Genomic DNA, 19,037 nt, shown 5'->3' on the forward strand with positions numbered 1-19,037 from the left:
TAAGTTTACTTGTGACAACAATATCCAGGCTGTATGTATGCTTTTGAGTTAAAGTGCATTCTCTTACCCTTGGTACTGGACAGAATAGGTCACAGGGCCAAGTTGGTAAACATCTGGATCCCATTTGACAACATGCTTTTTATTCAAAGAATCAACTCTCACATTTTTTGGTTCAGCCACTACAAAAGCAAAAAAGACAAACATCAGATGTAATAAGTAAGAGAAAATAAAAATCTCAAGGATTAAAAGAAAAATCTCGTTTCAATTATATAAAGTGACTGTGCAATGCAGCATAATCATTGGTAAAATAAATATGTTTGTATTTAGCAGGTACACACCTCCCAGGGCTTTTCCAATTCTAGATGCAGCCAGTCCATCATGAGCTCAGATTGAGAATGCCATACATCATTTCATAAGAGTATAGTATTGCAGCACCATTAAGAAATGCAATTTCTCACTGTTGAGATCAAGATAGTTCTCTTGCTTGAAGTAAACATGGAATTAGCCCTACGGGACATTGGGCAGTCATGGCCTATATACTCCATCACTCCCAGGTACGGGTGGTCAGGAAGGAGGGCAGGGTAAGTGTGGAGCTGGGGAGCCTTCACTTGAGTCCAGGTGCCCTGTTCTTACATGGAGAGAGGGCAGTGCTGGGAAGCACTCAGCTAGAGGAGGAGCCATGCATTCCCTTCAGGACACTGCACCTGTCCCTGCCTGTCCTTTCCAACACTTGGAAGATCAGGTCAAGAAGGGTTAACTCACCTTTCATAGGAAAACCTTCACCCATGCCTGGCTAAATGCTCCCAGCATCATCCTGGTGAACCTATAGTGTCAAAGGTCTCCACTACAGAGCAAGTGCCCCTCCATCCCACCTGCGCACCAGGTAAGTGTAGTGAGGCACAGAGGCAGGGAAAGGATGAGGACAGGTGAGAGACAGGCCTGATAGTAACATAAATCATTTGTCCTGTTGATAAAAGTTTGTTTTTTCACTGTTATCTGGTTGTACGAGTCTCTGCATAGGTTCTAGCTATGTTGTTCCATCCATCAGTATCCTTGGGCAGTTATACTGCACAGCAGTTGGGGGGAATGGGGGTTCAATGATAAGTAGAGTTAGTGTGCATGTATATGGTACTGGTTCATTATAGACCTCTGAGATGTTGCAGCAGAAATAGGCCATTCCAACCCATCAGGTCTACCCTACCATTCAATGAGATCATGGCTGATCTGATAACCTTCAACTCCACTTTCCTGCCTTGTCCCCATAACCCTTGATTCCCTTACTGTTTAAAAATCTATCTCAGCCTTGAATATATTTAATGACCCTGCTTCAACAGCCCTCCACAGTAAAAACTTTCACATATTCACTATTCTCTGAAAGAAGAAACTCCTCCTTACCTCTAATCTAGCCCATTACGTACCCTCATTATCACTGTATGTTTCATCTAGGTCACCCCTCATTCCTCTAAACTCCAATGAGTACAGGTCGAACTTACTCTGGAGACCTCTATAATATTCTGCCCTGAATGACAATACATTCCTTAAAATTGTGAAATTTTTTAATAGAAGGTACATAGAAAGAATGTTTCTACTTCTGGGGACAAGTAAAACTAAAGGCTATCAATATAAGATAGTTGTAGAATTTGGCCCATTGGATCCACACTTACTCTCCAAAGGTTATGCCACCAAACCCAACCCCCTACACTATCCCTGTAACACTGCATTTCCCATGGCTAATCCAACCAGCCTGCACATCCCTGGACACTGCAGGGCAATTAAGCATGGCCAATCCACTTAATCGGCACATCCTTGGACTGTGGGAGGAAAACAGTGCAAAGCCATGCAGGCACAGGGAGAATGTCTGTGTGGAGTTTGTACAGTCACCCGAGGCTGGAATCCAACCCAGGTCCTGGCACTGTGAGGCAGTAGTGCTAACCACTGAGCCACCTGACTACCCCTTCAAAAAAAATCATCACGAAAGTAAATGGGAAATTCAGAAAGAGCTGTCTCACCAGAAACTAGTGACAATCTAACCTTACCACCATAGGGTGTTGTTGAAGCAAATAGTACAGATGCTTTCAAAGAGAAGCTCGACCAGTGTATGAGGGAGAATGGAATACAGGCTTATGTCATTAGATATAGATTAAGAAAGATGGAAGAGGGCTCAACTGAAGCATAAATATCAGCATTACCACTAAATATTTGTTGTGCTGTATATTCAAAGCAATTCTGTAACAGTTACTGATGTACAGTTCCATGGTTGCTGACAATTGTCTGCTACTTGATTCAATGTCTTTTCATCGTATGTAATTTCATATATTCTAACACAGAAGACGAAACACTCGTATCTACAAACAGGCATCCTTCTGGCTGAACATGTGCATTCTTCCTTAGGGTTCTCTCAACTCAAAGTAATAGAAGTCAAGAACTGAACCTGAGGCCTTTGTAGATATGTTCAAATCCACCGGTTCAGAGATGTTGTCACATTCAGATGGAGCAGGTGGGCTTGACTTTAAGCCTCTTGACTCAGAAATAAGGACACTACCACTATGTCACAACAGTCCTTATGGAGCTTTTACAGTCTCTATGACACAGTAACACAAATCCAATTCAATCATGTTCTGATACAGCAGAGAAATTCCTAGTGTTCAATCTGAAGTTTCAGTGTGTGAAAAGCAGAACTAGTCCAGAAACAACTTAGAAAAAAAGTTACTAACGGAAGTTTATCTCTTACCTGCTTCAACCCAGTTTGATCTTTCAATTCCATGTTCTGCTCTCACTCTTAGGTTGTAAGCCACATTGAAATCGTTCGACAATTTACATCTTGTTTCAGTGGTCAGCATGCAGTTCTGCACATCCAGCCAACTTCGATTTTTATGGCTTTCGAATGTTCTAGAAAAAGTAGGTTGCAACAACAAAGACATTGACCCAAGTGAACAGCATATCAATTTGTGCCAAACAGAAGGTAAAATTATTCAGCAATTAGTTTTGGGTGCCCTACTATGGGCTAGGAATCAAGGCTATGTGGAAGATGGAGAAAAAAAACACCAGGATCAGATTATATACTGATATAGCCTAGAGGAGGTAGCGTTCCTTTCAATACAGCAGGGAACTTTAAGAGATAATGGGAACTGCAGATGCTGGAGAATCCAAGATAACAAAGTGTGAAGCTGGATGAACACAGCAGGCCAAGCAGCATCTCAGGAGCACAAAAGCTGACGTTTTGGGCCTCGACTCTTCACAAGAGTTCCGCTACAGATGTTCAATATTATCATTTGCTATTATCCATAAAATAAGTTGGTGGGGGGGGGGGGTGCTCTTGTGGTGCAGTTTTACTGTCTCTATCTCGAAGTTTGGCTTCACGTCCTACCTGCTCCAGAAGCTCAACACCATTGAACATGTTGATTGGAAATGATCTAAAACTGAATGGTGGGAAAAGCTATTTCCAACGAACAGTGAATTGGTAACTGACAAACATAACTTTTTAATGATATCACCATAACCATAATTTTAGGCTTTTTAAAATACCTACAGAAGGTTATTAGGTAATATTGATGAAAGTAGAATCCAAAGTAGTTTTTCAAAAGGAAATGGGTAAATGTTTGCAATTAATTAATTTAATTATACAGGTCTGAGAAAACAAGGAACAATCCAATTGCTGCCTTAACAGAATGCAGTAAGCTGAGGTGCCCTTTGTGTTGTGAAATTCCATTAGCCTCCATGGTTACAGAGTACCTTGGAATGAATAAAGTGGATAAAGGGGAGCCAGTCAATGTGGTTTATTTGGATTTCCAAAAGGCTTTTGGTAAGTTCCCATGTAAGAGATTAGCATGCCAAATTAAAGTGCCTGGGTCTGGGCACTATAATGGTTTAAGAACTGATTAGCAGACAGGAAACTAACAACAGAAATAAGCAAGTGTGTGCTCCTGAGATGCTGCTTGGCCTGCTGTGTTCATCCAGCCTCACATTTTATTATCTTGGAATCTCCAGCATCTGCAGTTCCCATTATCACAGAAATAAGCAGTTGGTTTTCTCGGACATCACAGGGATGACAGCTGACACCCCAGCTATCCACAATATATATTCATGATTTAGATGAGGAAACGACATGGCATATCTCCAAGTTTGCAGACACAAAACTGGATGGAGGGTATGCTGCGATGAGGATGCAGAGAAGCTAGTGTGATTCGAACATGTTAAGTGTGTGAGAAAATACATGGCAGATGCAGTATAATGTGGATAAATGTGAGGTTATCCACTTTGATAGCAAGAACAGGCAGCAGATTATCTTCTGAATGCCAATAAATTAGGGAATGGGGAGGTGCGATGAGACCTGGGTGTCTTTGTACACCAGTCGCTGAAAGTGAGCATTCAGGTGCAGCAGGCAGTGAAGAAGGCAAGTGTAATGTTGGCTTTCATAGGGAGAGGATTTGAGGTACAGGAGCAGGAATATCTTGCTGCAACTATACAGGGCATTGGTAAGGCCACACCTTAAGTATTAGGTACAGTTTAGGTCTCCCTATCTGAGGAACAGTGTTCTGGTTATAAAGGGGATGCAAAGAAAATTTACCAGACTGATTCTGGAGATGATGGTACTTACATGCAGGGCAAGATTGTATCTATTAAGGCTAAAGTCACTACAGTTTAAAAGGATAAGGGGATATTTCACAGAAACCTATAAAATGCCAACAGGATTAGAGAGGACAGATGCAAGAAGTATATTCCTGACTAGAGACAAAAAAAACCCTGCAGATGCTGGAATCCAAGGTAGACAAACAGGTATTTCAGGCATTACCCTTCTTCAGGTTTGATGACGGGGGAGTCCAGAACCAGAAGTTACAGTCGAAGAATAAGGAGGAGGCTTTTAAGGATGGAGAGAGGAAGAAATTTCTTCACCAAGAAAGTGATGAGTCTGTGGAATTCTCTTCGCCTAGAAGCTGTTGAGGCCAAACACTGAAGATTTTCAAGGAAAAGGTAGATATAGTCTTAGGATTAAAAAGAGATCAAAGCAGGGACAAAGCAGCAATGTTGAGCTGAGTTGGGATCATCAGACATGATCATATCAAATGATGGAGCAGGCTTGAAGTGCTGAAAAGCCTACTACTGTTCCTCTATTCCATATTAATTTCATATTGCATTTCTACCTTTTTTCCAATGATTTCTTCTGCCTGCATCCAGGCTAATAAGACTGAGCAAAGGTAAGCTTTCTTGGAAAAACAGCAAGCTTCCCCAAGACTTTAGCCAAGTGTGATGAAAACCTGAATGGGTGCCAAAAAGGGAGAGAACCAGGTGGGAGGTTTACAGTCAGAAGTCGTGTATTTGCTGGGTAATCTCATCTCACTGGGTCAAATGATGTTCTACAAATAACACTGACAGGCCACAAACTTATGTGATGAACAAATCTGGGAAGTAAGAATGGAAAATCCCATTCAAGATTCCTGCCAACTCCCATCACTGATGTAACTTCTCTCTTCTGTCTGACAGTGCCAATATTCTTTGAAAATTCCACTCATTGTTCATTTTGAAAGGCCCAATCTATATGAAGCCACTGCTTTGTATTCTGTGAATGACCCACTCCATATTCATTCACACCTTACCCTCTCTAAAAACACTGTTCACCATTTTGTTCAACAGCACAATCCCTATTTTTCTTTAAAGCTCCCACTGAACTCCTCACTTCTTGTTTGCTTCCACATTAGCATTGCTGCCTCACAGTACCAGGGACCCAGGTTTAATTTCAGCCTTGGGTCCTGTCTGTGTGGAGTTTGCACATACTTCCTTGTGGGTTCCCTCTGCGAGCTCCAGTTTCCTCCCATGCCTCCCACAAAGGTGTGCTGGTTTGGTTGAATTAGCCAAGCTAAATCACCCTGCAGTGTCCAGGGATGTACAGGCTGGGTGGGTTAGCCATGGGAAATACCGGGAAGGGGTGTGTGTGTGTGTGTGTGTGTGTGTGTGTGTGTGTGTGTGTGTGTGTGTGTGTGTGTGTGTGTGTGTGTGTGTGTGTGTGTGTGTTTGTGTGTTTGTGTGTTTGTGTGTTTGTGTGTGTGTGTGTGTGTGTGTGTGTGTGTGTGTGTGTGTTTGTTTGTGTGTGTGTGTTGGGGGGGCAGGGGGTGCGGGAGAGAGGGGTTCTGGGTGGTATATTCTTTGGAGGATCAGTGCAGATTCGATGGGCTAAATGGCCACTTTCTGCATCGTAGGGATTCAATATTTTGTTCTCTTGCTCTCCCAACTCCCAATCTTCTAAACGTCATGTTCTCTTGTTTATTGAAAAGTCATCAGCTATTATTAGAGTTTTTAAAGAGATATTGTGGGAACAGCATTACAAATACCACAATAATTTAAGGAGGATACCCTTTCAGGGTAAATAGGGATGTATATGAAATAGTCATGCCCTAGTGTTGCTTACATGCTGAGTATACATGAAAAAGGGAAACAAAGCAGAGACAATTTTGAGGTCTTCTAGGTCCAGTGTCTGGTTTGGATACCCCAATGAATCACATCTGAACTCTTAAAATGTGCGTCAGTGTTCAGATCACAGGCTGGAAAGGAGTCATGAGACTGAGGACATGCTTGCCAGCCCTGTCTTTATGTTGCAGAGAGAGCTAATGTATGGGGCAGACATGCATTCTTCCTGCCTCAGGTTCTACTGATTATAGATTTCCTTCCAGGAACAGACCCAATATTCCCGGATCTCATCTGATTTACATCACTGCAGGACTTCTTGCTCATGTTTTGTCCCTTTCCCATTATGACTGCAGTGCCAATAAATTTAGGACCAAACCACATGAACTTGTACTTTAGAGAGTACCATGTTAATCAAATATATTACATCCAATAATTTGATTTTTGATCTATATCTTGTGTTGGAATTACACAGAAAGAGATGCCTGTTAAAACGAAATAAGTAACATGTCAGTCAGCTGATTCCATAAAGCAAATACATAGAAAAATTAATATAATTGGGGGCTACTTATACTCTCTGATTCTAATCGCTTAAACATTTATCCCATTTATCTATTCCCCCAAGAAGGACATGAATGGTAAATTCATTAGAACATTTCGCACCTTCGAGTCACTCAGCATTCCAAATTAGACATAATCAGGATATAGGCAATGTTGTTTCCTATTTTTCTAAGTTAAAGTGCAGTGTCTTACCTTTGAACACAGTATGTACTAAATCACCTTGAAAAAATATAGAAATCCTATTTGAAGGTCCCCTCTGGTTTGACAAAATCAATGGATCTATCATTATCACTGGTCAGAACACACTACCTGACACTACTGGGAGGGGTCAGGGCAGGCTGGAGTCAGGGAGGAGGATTAGCACCAGAACTACATTTAAGCGACTCTTGGATAGGCACATGGATGATAGCAAAATGTAGTGTACGCAGGATAGTTTGATTAATTGAACCTCTACAGTGTGGAAACAGGCCCTTTTGCCCAACAAGTCCACACTGACCCTCGGAGCATCCCATCCAGACCCATACCCCTATAATCTACCTAATCTACACATCCCTGAATCTTAGAGTAGGGTAATAGGTCGGCACAACATCGTGGACCGAAGGGCCTGTACTGTGCTGTACTGTTCTATGTTCTTCTTAACTACAGCAGCTTAATAAGGCATATTCTCATGTTCTCATAGTAACTAGACTTGGACTCTATATTACCAAAAACAATACAACCCCAAGATAATCATCCCTGAAACATGTGTGAAAAAAGCTACACCTGATATCTTTTACACTGTACACAAAATTATTCACAGATGGGGGCAAAATGACCTGAATCATATCTTTTGCAATAATAGTGCTCCTGAACAGTTTCTTAAGCTCCATATTGCCTACCAATTCCTAACATATGCTTGACCTGATTTCTCTTTCTGACATGTTACTGCATAGGTCTGCAGGTCCTACTTCACAGTGACTTACTTTCTAAACTTACCAAATACTATATAAACAATACAGAATGAAATGATGCATTATTTTTCATAGAAACAGTCAAATATTAATGAACTTTTTACACCCACACATCCTCAATGTTCTTTCAATTGTTACATCAAATATTAATGAACTTTTTACACCCACACATCCTCAATGTTCTTTCAATTGTTACATCGTGGACAGATCACAAGAGCTATTCTAGGTTGAAATAAATTAAAGTTCTTAGTGGTCTATTGATTAATTCACTGTTCAAAAATAAAGTTATAAGTTCCTGAAGCTAAGCATTTGCACTTTATTTGCTAAATCACTTCCTTGAAATAATCGTCATTCCTTAACAGTGTGTCACTGTATAGTTGTATACACAATACAACAACTGGCCTGACAGTTCTCCTCTTTGGCACCCCTCTGCACATTAATCATCACTATTAAATGCAAGGAGAGGAAATGTATTTAACAGGGCATTTTCATATGGAAATTTGGATATGAGGTCATTACACATGTAGAACTGCAAATGGTAAATTATTTTTGAACAATAATTCAGGACTGAACATGCAGCATACACTAAGAACAGCACAGGGATCAGTTTAGGAAAATTACTTAAATTTCTTGTGTGTGAAACTGTTTTGAAATGCCTTTTATTACTAAAGACTTTCAAGTGGAATGGTCCTTATTAAACATAGCCAGCCTAAAACCATGGTGGGTTATGGAAACTGATGATTAAGTATCTACCAAATTAATCGCTTGCGCTTAGGGTACATCAATATCTTAAGTATGGAATGAAAACCATACTTTAAATTTTTGGGAGCTATGACATCGATTTATATCATCAAGACCAGAAGTGTTAGCGTGCTCTGCAATGTGACATCATATCATACAAGGGTATGTTCTATGAAAATTATTCCTGGGTAATTGGAAAGTGAATAATCAGAATATAGACAACGTCATATCCTATTTTTTTCTGTTCTAAGTTAAAGCGTGATGTCTTACCTTTGAACGGAGTATGTCACTAAATCACTTCGATAAAATACAGGATCCCATCTGAGGATACATTTTGAATCGACAAAATCAATTCGCAGGTTTTCTGGTTCTGGGATCTGTCCGAATGCTGTAGGAACAGAAATAATGACATTAAAATAAGTTTAATCATGAAGAAATTATTTTTATATAAGAAAGGAAAAGAAGGCTAGATATGGTTTCAACTAACTTGCAAACGTAACTTTCTGATGAGGTATAATTCCCTTTGTTTAGATTTGTATCGACTGTAATGAAGTCAGCCTGGTGGACCTCACAGCATATGAGTTCCCTGATTGGACCACAATCAGGAAGCCCTGGCTGACAGATGAGAACAGGAGTGTCAGCCATCCTGTTCACTCTGAGGGCTGATTTTGAGGAAGGTAGGATCGGTATCAAGGACTCTCCAAGTGGAACTAAACTGTGACTAATTGATGCGAAGCCAGCCTCTGTGGAGTTATTTCTAGAGTCAGTGGTTATTTTACATATTAACATAGCCAACAGGAAGTCTCACTGCCGCCTCAGGCTTAAAATCATTCCTCATTTCCTCAAAGGTGACACTTGAAAGGTACAAATTCAGTGAAATTCAAATCCATTTTGGCATGTGAACATCAAAAAAAGATTTCCAGTGGAAAGGTTATTGGTTTTTATTATTAAAGGTTACTTTTAGGTTACGTGAAATTTGTACACTTTGCAAAATAAACTACACAACATGGACAGCTGTTGTTTTGTTTAAATGGTACTAAATACTGACGTGGTCAAGACTGATCCTTCGCTAGAGGACTATTCTGAGAATGAGTGGGGGGGGGGTGGAGCTATCTACTCTACGTTATTGTTCAAATATTCATAATGATGGAAGAGGATTTCTTACTTAGCCAAAACTGCATCAAACACCCAACTCTGGAAGTTTCACTCCTGAATGTGGCACTCAACATCATCAGGAGGGGAATGGGGGCAGGTTGAATTTTGTACATTGCGTGCATGGAGGCAGTTACACAGATTAAAGTGCAGGTACCTTCAAAGATATCCAGTTTTCGCTAGAAGGATGTCTACAAGATGACTTATTGGCTTTACATTACCAGAAAGTCGAAAGCTGCCAGGGTTATTTTGAAAGCTAGGGTAAGCTTTTGGATATTTTCATAGATACCATCTGGAAAGGTCAAGTGAGTTTGGGGATTGTTAAAAGTAGACATAAATGTGTGTGAAAAGTGGATAAATGATTGGTCTCTAATTGCATAAAGAAATTGGTCTTGAGGTATAAAATGAAAATAATTTTTGCTATTTCATTCTCAGTATAGGCATGAATCTGACTGCTATCATGAGAAAACTTGTGTCACAATCTTTCATTATCATGTGTGTGACATTTGTCAATTCACATTTTAAATCGACAGTTCCACTGGCACTAACAAAGTTTTTGCGATGGAGCAATGTGCACAAATACCCGTTTTGAAAAACAAAATTAAGTTGCTGCAGGAGCTTAAATGTGGTAAATAGGAATTAAATCAAGGAGAACGTTACTTTTGAACAGTGCATTAATCGATAGACACTTAGAACTTCAATTTATTTTGACTTAGAATACCTCCTGTGTTCTGTCCATGATGGATATTGAGTGAGTTGGCACAGAAGTTGAAGAGGCAAAGTGTATTGGGGTGGAAGACGTAGGTTGGCATGAGTTGGCACTACAATAACATGGTGGCTAAGATCCATGGGGATAGGTAGCCCCTATGGTTGCCTCCAAACGCTTGATGGAGCAGCTGGTAGGACCCCAGTTAATATCCACTCCCCGGATCGAAATGTGGACCATCTGGGGTACTTTTCCTCTGTTGGGTTTGCAGAACCAATTGGTTTGCTGACATTGTCCCAACTCAGCAGTGAAATTCAGGCTAACTGAGTGTGAGAACATACAACAACAACAATGATAACAACAAGAACAAAAACTGAAGTTGCTGGGAAAGCTCAGCAGGTCTGGCAGCATTTGTGAAGGAACAAAATCAGAGTTAATGTTTCGGTGACGCTTCCTCTGAGGAAAGGTCAGTTCTGAGGAAGGGTCACCGGACCTGAAACATTAACTCTGATCTTTTTCTTCACAGATGTTGCCAGACCTGCTGAGCTTTTCCAGCAACTTCTGTTTTTGTTCCTGATTCACAGCATCGCAGTCCTTTTGGTCTTTATGTGGGAATATACATTCTTGTGGCGAGTTTTGAGAAGATTTGTAGCTCAGGTTGAGGTTCTGGATGTGAGTTTGCTCGCTGAGCTGGAAGGTTAGTTTTCAGACGTTTCGTCAGGCTTCGGAGGCTCACTGATGATGTTACCTAGAATGGTGACGAAACGTCTGAAAACTAACCTTCCAGCTCAGCGAGCAAACTCACATCCAATACATTCTTGTGGTTAGGCATTAGGATTTCCCAACTGAATTCTCTCGGTACCAAAATGTCTTAACACAAATAACCTCTCTTAACAGGAAACTATTTAGATATGAATATTAGACCAGTCAGAAACTGGTTACTTCAGTTGGCTGGTGGGAAATTTAATGATACAGATGAATGCCAACAATGTAAGGTACAATTCTCATGCTGGCAGAGTTTGCTTTGGTGTGTCCCTTCTTGCCCTGTTCCACTGTAAAATTGCAACATAAGCCATAGTTCAACAGCTGTTGAGTAATCAGTTTCCCTGGAGAAGACGATTAGTCTGCTCACGACTTGTGTTTTTTCCAGCTTCCTTGCCGATGTTTATTCCTCTGACAACTTCCCTCAAACAGCTCATATGATCACGTATCTTGCAGTTTGTCTGGCCTTGCTGAACTCCAACTGCATGCCTACTTCCTCTACGTTAGAAAAGTGACACCACTGCAAAAGTATTCAATTGGCTGTAAATTGGCTTCAAGGTTGTGTGTGGAAGCAAATGTTGTGTTGCCTAGATGTAGGCAAAGGCAGCTGAGTGACCCCCAAAGGCTTGGAGGAGCAGCTTCCAAGATATCATCAACTTGCATGGTTGACTACAAATTTACGATGGTTAATATGCACGTTCAGTTTCAAAGTCCTTTTCATCAGCTTGGTCTTAACTATGAGAATGGCAAACAATTGAGATGAGTGAACATGGATATCAGTGTGGATATTCATTTATAAAGAGCAGGTTTCTTGTACCCTTCACTATATTTCAAACAAATAAAAATGGCGAGTTATTTCCCAACTGGCTCTGAAGCGGACAGTCCAATTTTGGAGGAGGTTGCTCAATAAATTTCAGAATAAAATAGTGAGATTTGAACCGCTGTAACATGAATACTCCAGTGAGTCCATTCACACAACTTCTAAAGGAAGTCTAGTTCCCTTCCAATCTAGACTAAACCACAGGCTTTTGGAAGACTCTGAATGTTGCCACTTCAATGTTTCACAATATTTTGTCATTTTGTGTACAGTATAAAATTTATGTTTTTCATTATACACATTTACCAGCATTTGATTAAGCATTAAATAGACCCATCAAAAGCAGTCAATAATTCTGGGTCTTGTGGTAAAGCTGGGTCTGAGGAGAGACTGCAATTAACATGTTCGATTCTGCCGCTCACCGGTCAAACTCATAGGTGAATAATAAACAGAGATAACAAAGTGTGGAGCTGGAAGACAATTTTTTTCTGAAGAAGGGTTCCTACGCGAAACGTCAGCTTTCCTGCTCCTCTGACGCTGCCTGGCCTGCTGTGTTCATCCAGCTCCACACTGTGTTAATTCTGACTCCAGCAACTGTAGTTCTTGCTATCTGAGAGAATAATAAACACTTGGCTGAGGTATCAGAGGCTGAAGTCATTTGGGAACATATCCCAGTTAGGAAAAGTCAGTAGTAAATGTGGATTTACAAAAAGTAAACTAATTTCTGTAATGATAGAAATATGATTGCAAATGTAGGATTTTTATAATAAGTTTACAGCACGACAGACACAAAAGGCCTTGGCCATCAAATCCTATTACAGGATTCAATTTCATGAAGTTTTACTTTCTCTTTTGACTGTATTCTTAATCCTTCACCTGAGGTTTCTCAAAAACTTTAAATATGTTTTTAATTTGACATGCCATACAACATTGGTAAAACAGAGGTTAATGCATTTGTGTGAAACCAAGTTCATGTTATTTTAAACACAGATGACAACTTTGAATTTGCTACTTATTCCACAATGCTTTCTCAGACACCTGAACCCGATTTGATCTGATCAAGCAAAGTCACAGAAAAAGATTATTAAAAACATGCAGGTAATATTCCTTGCAAAGAAAAACATTCTTGAATCACGAAGACACATTATGCTGACAGCATTTATTGCTACATGTATTCGTTTTGGCATAAAAGCTACCAACATTCTAAACATCACATGATAAACATTTGCTCTGTCATGTAGTGTCTACAGAGGGTGGAAGGTCTGAGACAGCATAAACATATTGGAGCAGAATTCATGGCAGAAACAATGGCAAAGGAACAAGGACAGGACTCATCATCCATGTGACTCTGCTACTGCTATTACTTTTATTATGAGGTGAATCGAATAATATATATATCAAACGGAGGGCCAAAAAAAATACATGAAGGAGAAATGCCGAGCAAGAATCTGTTGATGTTAGATGAGGATGGGCAGAAAAAAGCTTGAGTAGAGAACAAGGATTGACAAGGAACTTATTGGGTTAAATGGCCTCTTCCTGCACTGTAAATACAATGTAGCAATCCTAATGCCCTCATGTCACATCCTTTTAGACCTTTCCCATTATAATCTCACATAATGCCATTTTAAGAGGCATAGTAGTAACCTGTCTCAATAGCCACAATGTCCTCAGTGTGATTTTGTATTCTAATATCTCATGATGCTAAAGTTCTTTTAATTCTTCATTTTGTTCTTGTACTTCTCATCTGCATCTAACCTTCACTGCACTGATTCATCAACCAGGTAAAGGAAATTTGCAGTCATATAGCAACCTCAGGATGTCCCAGCTGATCAATTACCTGTGAAGTGCAGTTGTTGTTGTACTGTGGGAAACATGGAAGTCAATTTGTACTCAGCAAAGGTCCACAAATGACAATAAGATGAGCATGTACAATAATCTTTCTTTAGATGTTGCTTGAGGAATAAATATTGACCAGGAGAGCTGGTAAAACAATGAAAGCTACCTTGCTTTTCTCTTATGTAGTGCCATGAGACCTTTCTGCCCAACAGAGAGTAAATGGGCCCTCATGTCTCATCTCAATGGCAGCACATCTGATACTGTAGCACTCCTGTAACACTGCATGCAAGTGTCAGCTTAGACCTTCTGTACTCACATTTCTTGAATAAGTTTGAAACTGCAATCTTCTGTCTTAGAGACAAGAACACAACCAGTTGAAGATAAATAATCTTCCAAAATGTAACCTTAAATCAATACTGAGCAACGCATCTAAGTGCCTAAATAATGTAGAAACAAATAACCAAGGGAAAATATGCCAGGAGTAAGGAACAATGAGGCAAAAGATAACATTTGAAAAAAAGGAAAGCACCAGTAACAAAAGCATAATAAGAATATAAAAAGAGTAAGAAATCTGTAGGTGGAAGAAAAGGCAGAGAAACAATGGCGACAGAAATTGTATGTTAACTGTCACTTTCACTCTCCAAGGCATCCCTGAAGCTCCACAATAAATTACTCTCTGCAGTGCAGCCACTGCTGTTACACAGGGTATGACAATATCTAAAACTAAGGAGCAGTGTGGACAGAGGGAGATGTCAGAGATACAGATATAAATAGAAAGAGATCAATCAGCATTTTCGTAAGCAGCTATTTTAAAATATTAGCCAAACGAGTGTTGAAACGGAGACTAAAATAAGGTTGGACATTTTGAAAAACAGAAAACACTAGAAATACAAGTCCATTAGTATCTGAAAGGAAATTGAACCGAGTTTATTATTTTGGGGTAGAAGTTGGACGTCAAATTAGTTGCTCTGAAAGAATAAACAAAACAGGGTGTCCATGTACACAGATCCTTGAAAGTTGCCACCCAGGTTGACAGGGCTGTTAAGAAGGCATACAGAGTTTTAGCTTTTATTAATAGAGGGATTGAGTTCTGGAACCAAGTGGTTATGGTGAAGCTGTACAAAACTCTGGTGAGGCCGCACTTGGAGTATTGTGTACAGTTCTGGTCACCGCATTATAAGAAGGATATGGAAGCTTTGGAAAGGGTGCAGAGGAGATTTACTAGGATGTTGCCTGGTATGGAGGGAAGGTCTTACGAGGAAAGGCTGAGGGACTTGAGGCTGTTTTCATTAGAGAGAAGGTTGAGAGGTGACTTAATTGAAACATACAAAATAATCAGAGGGTTAAATAGGGTGGATAGGGAGAGCCTTTTTCCTAGGATGGTGACGACAAGCACAAGGGGGCATAGCTTTAAATTGAGAGGTGAAAGATATAGGACAGATGTCAGAGGTAGTTTCTTTGCTCAGAGAGTGGTAAGGGAATGGAACGCTTTGCCTGCAACGGGAGTAGATTCGCCAACTTTAGGTACATTTAAGTCGTCATTGGACAAGCATATGGACGTACATGGAATAGTGTAGGTTAAATGGGCTTGAGATCGGTATGACAGGTTGGCACAACATCGAGGGCCGAAGGGCCTGTACTGTGCTGTAATGTTCTATGTAAGGGAAAGGCAGAACCAAAGTCTGAAATCAGGCATACAGACAATAGGAGGCAATAAATAAAGGTTAACCATAAAGTTAAAAATGATTTGCAAACAGGTTCATGGGATCATATTCACCCTGCACCTCTTGTGACTCTTCACTTGTAAACATCCCTGCCACCTATACACCCCCTGCCTCCTCCCCAAGCATTTGGCTTTCATATTGTTCTATCAAATTCACCAAAAACTTCAGGAACATTTGAGCAAGTTCAGCAAGGTTGTGGCAATAGCTTGAAATATCTAAGTGTGAAAACTGCCGGATTAGAGAATCAGCAGAATGTAGAATGTATCTGATCAATGATTTCACTAGGTAGGGTTTATACAAGGTTTGTAACATCGTCAAACTTTGCTTGGTAGTGCTTCTCAATGCTTAAGATCCCTCCCCCTGCAATGCTTAAGCCAGATTTTCAACTGTTTGTAGGTGTTAGAGGTAGAGTGGGTATACTTCACAAGTAGCTCTTCAAGATGGTACATCAGTGTTCCCGAACATCTGGTACATGTCGGTATTTTGAGTCCTGATGGGATATTACTCCAGATGGAGGTGCATTCTCTTGAAATGGCCATTTCGCAGATTCATTTTGAGGGCACAGTGAGGCTACTGCCTCCCTCTTTCTGTAATTCCCACCTTCACTGCCATCTGCCACTGCTGCCCTACAGGCAGCTCCTATTCCCCTGGTAGCATATGGCATTTACTAAGTGAGTGCCTACCACATCTCTGGCACAACTTGAGCATTTACGTTTGACAGTGGTGCTGCGTAGGCAACACAGATACTGAGGGCCCAGGATCTGGAAATTATCCATGACTCTGAGTTCCCGGCTCTGAATTAAAACTCAAGGCAAAGTGTGATCACCGAATTTAGAAACTTCAACCAAATTAGTCTCACCCTCGACCAAACCCGCACCTGCGCACGCCACCACCACCACCCCAACCCACCACCACCCCCCACACCCACCACCCCCACCACCATCCCCACGCCCCCCACCACCACCACCAAACCCCGCGCCCCCCAACCCGTACCACCACCCCCGCGTGCCCACCACCAGCGACCCCCGCCCCACCACCACCCCACCCCCCCGCGCCCCCCACCACCACCCCCCCGCGCCCCCCACCCCTACCACCACCACCCCACCCCTACCCCCCCCCCCCCCCCCCCCACACACACACACACACACACTTTGGAAGCCTCAGTTTTGTTTTCCTCTTTTTTTTCACCCCCGCATTCGGCTATTTTCATTTTATTTTTATTCTTTTGTCACTTTTCACTGGGATGCAACAACACGGGTTATCTTTTCTTATCATAGACACGTCACCTGACTTTGAACCAAAACACAGAAATAGTTGTGAAAATTCTCATCAGCAAAGCTGTCAAACGTTGCAATACTGGTCACTCAAAAACAGGCTGAATGTATGTCTATGAATATTGACATCTTTGGAAACATTCAGCATTGCGTGGTGATTCATCACCTGCAACTGGAAAGCCCACAAGATGTATTTTCTTGTTAAAAAAGCTGTGTTACATCACAGGCAGAACTCTGACAGATGGAAAAGGTTTCTACCCCCAAATGCAGAATTCTGCAAACCAGAATTTCAAAATATTTTTATTTCTTTGATTGATAGAATGAGGGGCTCTACTGGCTAGACCACACTTATTATCCATCCCTAATGTGCCTTGAGCAAATGGTGATAAGATGAAATATCTTTATGAACCATTGCAATCTGTTTACATCAACCCACATTAGTGTTCGGAAGAGGCTTCCTGGACTTTGATCCAGTGATAATGAAGGAATGGCAATATAGTTCAATGTCAGTTTGATGTCTGAGCTGGAGGGAAAATTGCATGCATTGGTGTTACCAAGAGTCTGCAGCAACATGATCTTCCTGGAGAGTACAGGTCACAACTTTGGAAGGTGTTGCTGAGAAAATGTTCGTGAAATGCCGCTGTCTATTTTGTAGGAAGCACTCATAGGCCTGGTGTCTATAGTGGTATTGACAGTGCAAGTGTCACTTTCCTAAAATGAAACTAACAACAAATTCAAGAGTTCACACATGTACAAAGTAATGCAAAAATCCAGAACTTACTGTCAGTGATTTTACTTACAAATCTCAGAACACAGTGATGAAAAGTGGATGTGATTCTATAATTGGGCAACATTTGTTGTATAATACTGAATGTACAAGGAATGACGCTGGCAACCAATTTGGATTGTCACTACTGGATGCCTGGAGATCCCCCTTAGCTTCGTTCCAGACATCGATTGCCATTTAGAAGGGGGAATTACATTTCACAGAGACTGCAACATTTTTGCAGACAGCTTTCCCCCGCCAAGGTCAGCAGTAAGAACCAATGCTTTGCACTACTTACAGCAAAATCCCACCCATTACAGTACACCGCAAGTGTTTTCCCAAATTTATCACTTGCCAAATGGTTACGTTAATTGATCACAGTATTAACATTTGGACATTCCTGGGAACGAGAGGGATAATACGCTGCATCTGTCAATGGTAGGATTTTAATTAAAGGGGCCATGCTGGGGGATTACAAACGTTTACCCGAATTTGGGTTTTTGAGGCTTCAGCAACCACAGGCATGGAGTGGAGGCTTGGGAAAACCGCACCATCCCCCCACTCCCAGCTTCCTCATTCGTATCTCAAGCTCCTGGTGTGGCATCTGAGGGGCTGCAGCAAAGTGGGCTCTGCAAGCGGTGGGAGGAAGAGGACAGCTTCACCAACCGAGCAGACGGGGATGGAATTAGTCAAAGAAAGTGCGTAGCAGATATGCAGTCCCTTGAACGTGGAAACTGTGCAGCAAAAGGATCCAGGGTGCCAGGGCTGCATGGTTTGCGAGTGGTGTTGCAGCTTCTTGTTTCAGGCCCCACACTCAGATGTTCCACAGTATCTATTGCACAACACTCCCTCAGAACAATACCCCATGCAGACCCACGGTTCCCCATGGAACCTCACATTTTACCTCACTCAGCATTCACCTTGCCTTTCATCCTATTGCCTTCCAAGTCTCACAGCCACCTTTGTCAAATCACACAAGCTGTCAAAAATGGTCACAATGCCCTGTTTCCACTTGGTTCAGAAGAGCAGGATATCCCATGTTGTTGGTGACAGAGACAATATGACAGGCATCTCCTTGACTACAGACAACGCATGTGCACAAGCCCCACTGGAAAGGAGGTCTGTTTCTAAGATGCTGCAGGTGTCAGCAGTGATCTGCCAAGAGATGCTGAGCCATACTCAGACATGTTGAGTGGACTGATCCTCTGACTGTACAGCCCGTGTCTGGGGGTCTTCCTCCCTGTCCAGTAGGACCCCTGTCCATCCCCCTTCCCCTCTTGAGGCACATGTGCCTGAGAAGAAAATAGCTAATACTGCTTCTGGTCCTGCCCCTGCCCCTGGTGCTCATG

At 41.4% G+C, this 19,037-nt stretch overlaps 1 protein-coding gene across 1 annotated transcript in view; it reads right to left on the reverse strand.

Annotated features, from left to right (window-relative positions):
* LOC125457017 (interleukin-10 receptor subunit beta-like) overlaps window positions 1–19,037 on the reverse strand; it is a 48,731-nt gene that overhangs the window by 14,986 nt on the left and 14,708 nt on the right. The window contains exons 2-4 of the mRNA XM_048540697.2: window positions 8,922–9,039; window positions 2,732–2,889; window positions 68–179 (exon numbers count right to left, since the gene is read on the reverse strand). Coding sequence (XP_048396654.1) covers window positions 68–179; window positions 2,732–2,889; window positions 8,922–9,039 — 388 coding nt within the window. The remainder of the gene's footprint in view (window positions 1–67; window positions 180–2,731; window positions 2,890–8,921; window positions 9,040–19,037) is intronic.

Source organism: Stegostoma tigrinum, chromosome 12, assembly GCF_030684315.1.
Source record: "Stegostoma tigrinum isolate sSteTig4 chromosome 12, sSteTig4.hap1, whole genome shotgun sequence".
Lineage (NCBI taxonomy): Eukaryota > Metazoa > Chordata > Chondrichthyes > Orectolobiformes > Stegostomatidae > Stegostoma > Stegostoma tigrinum.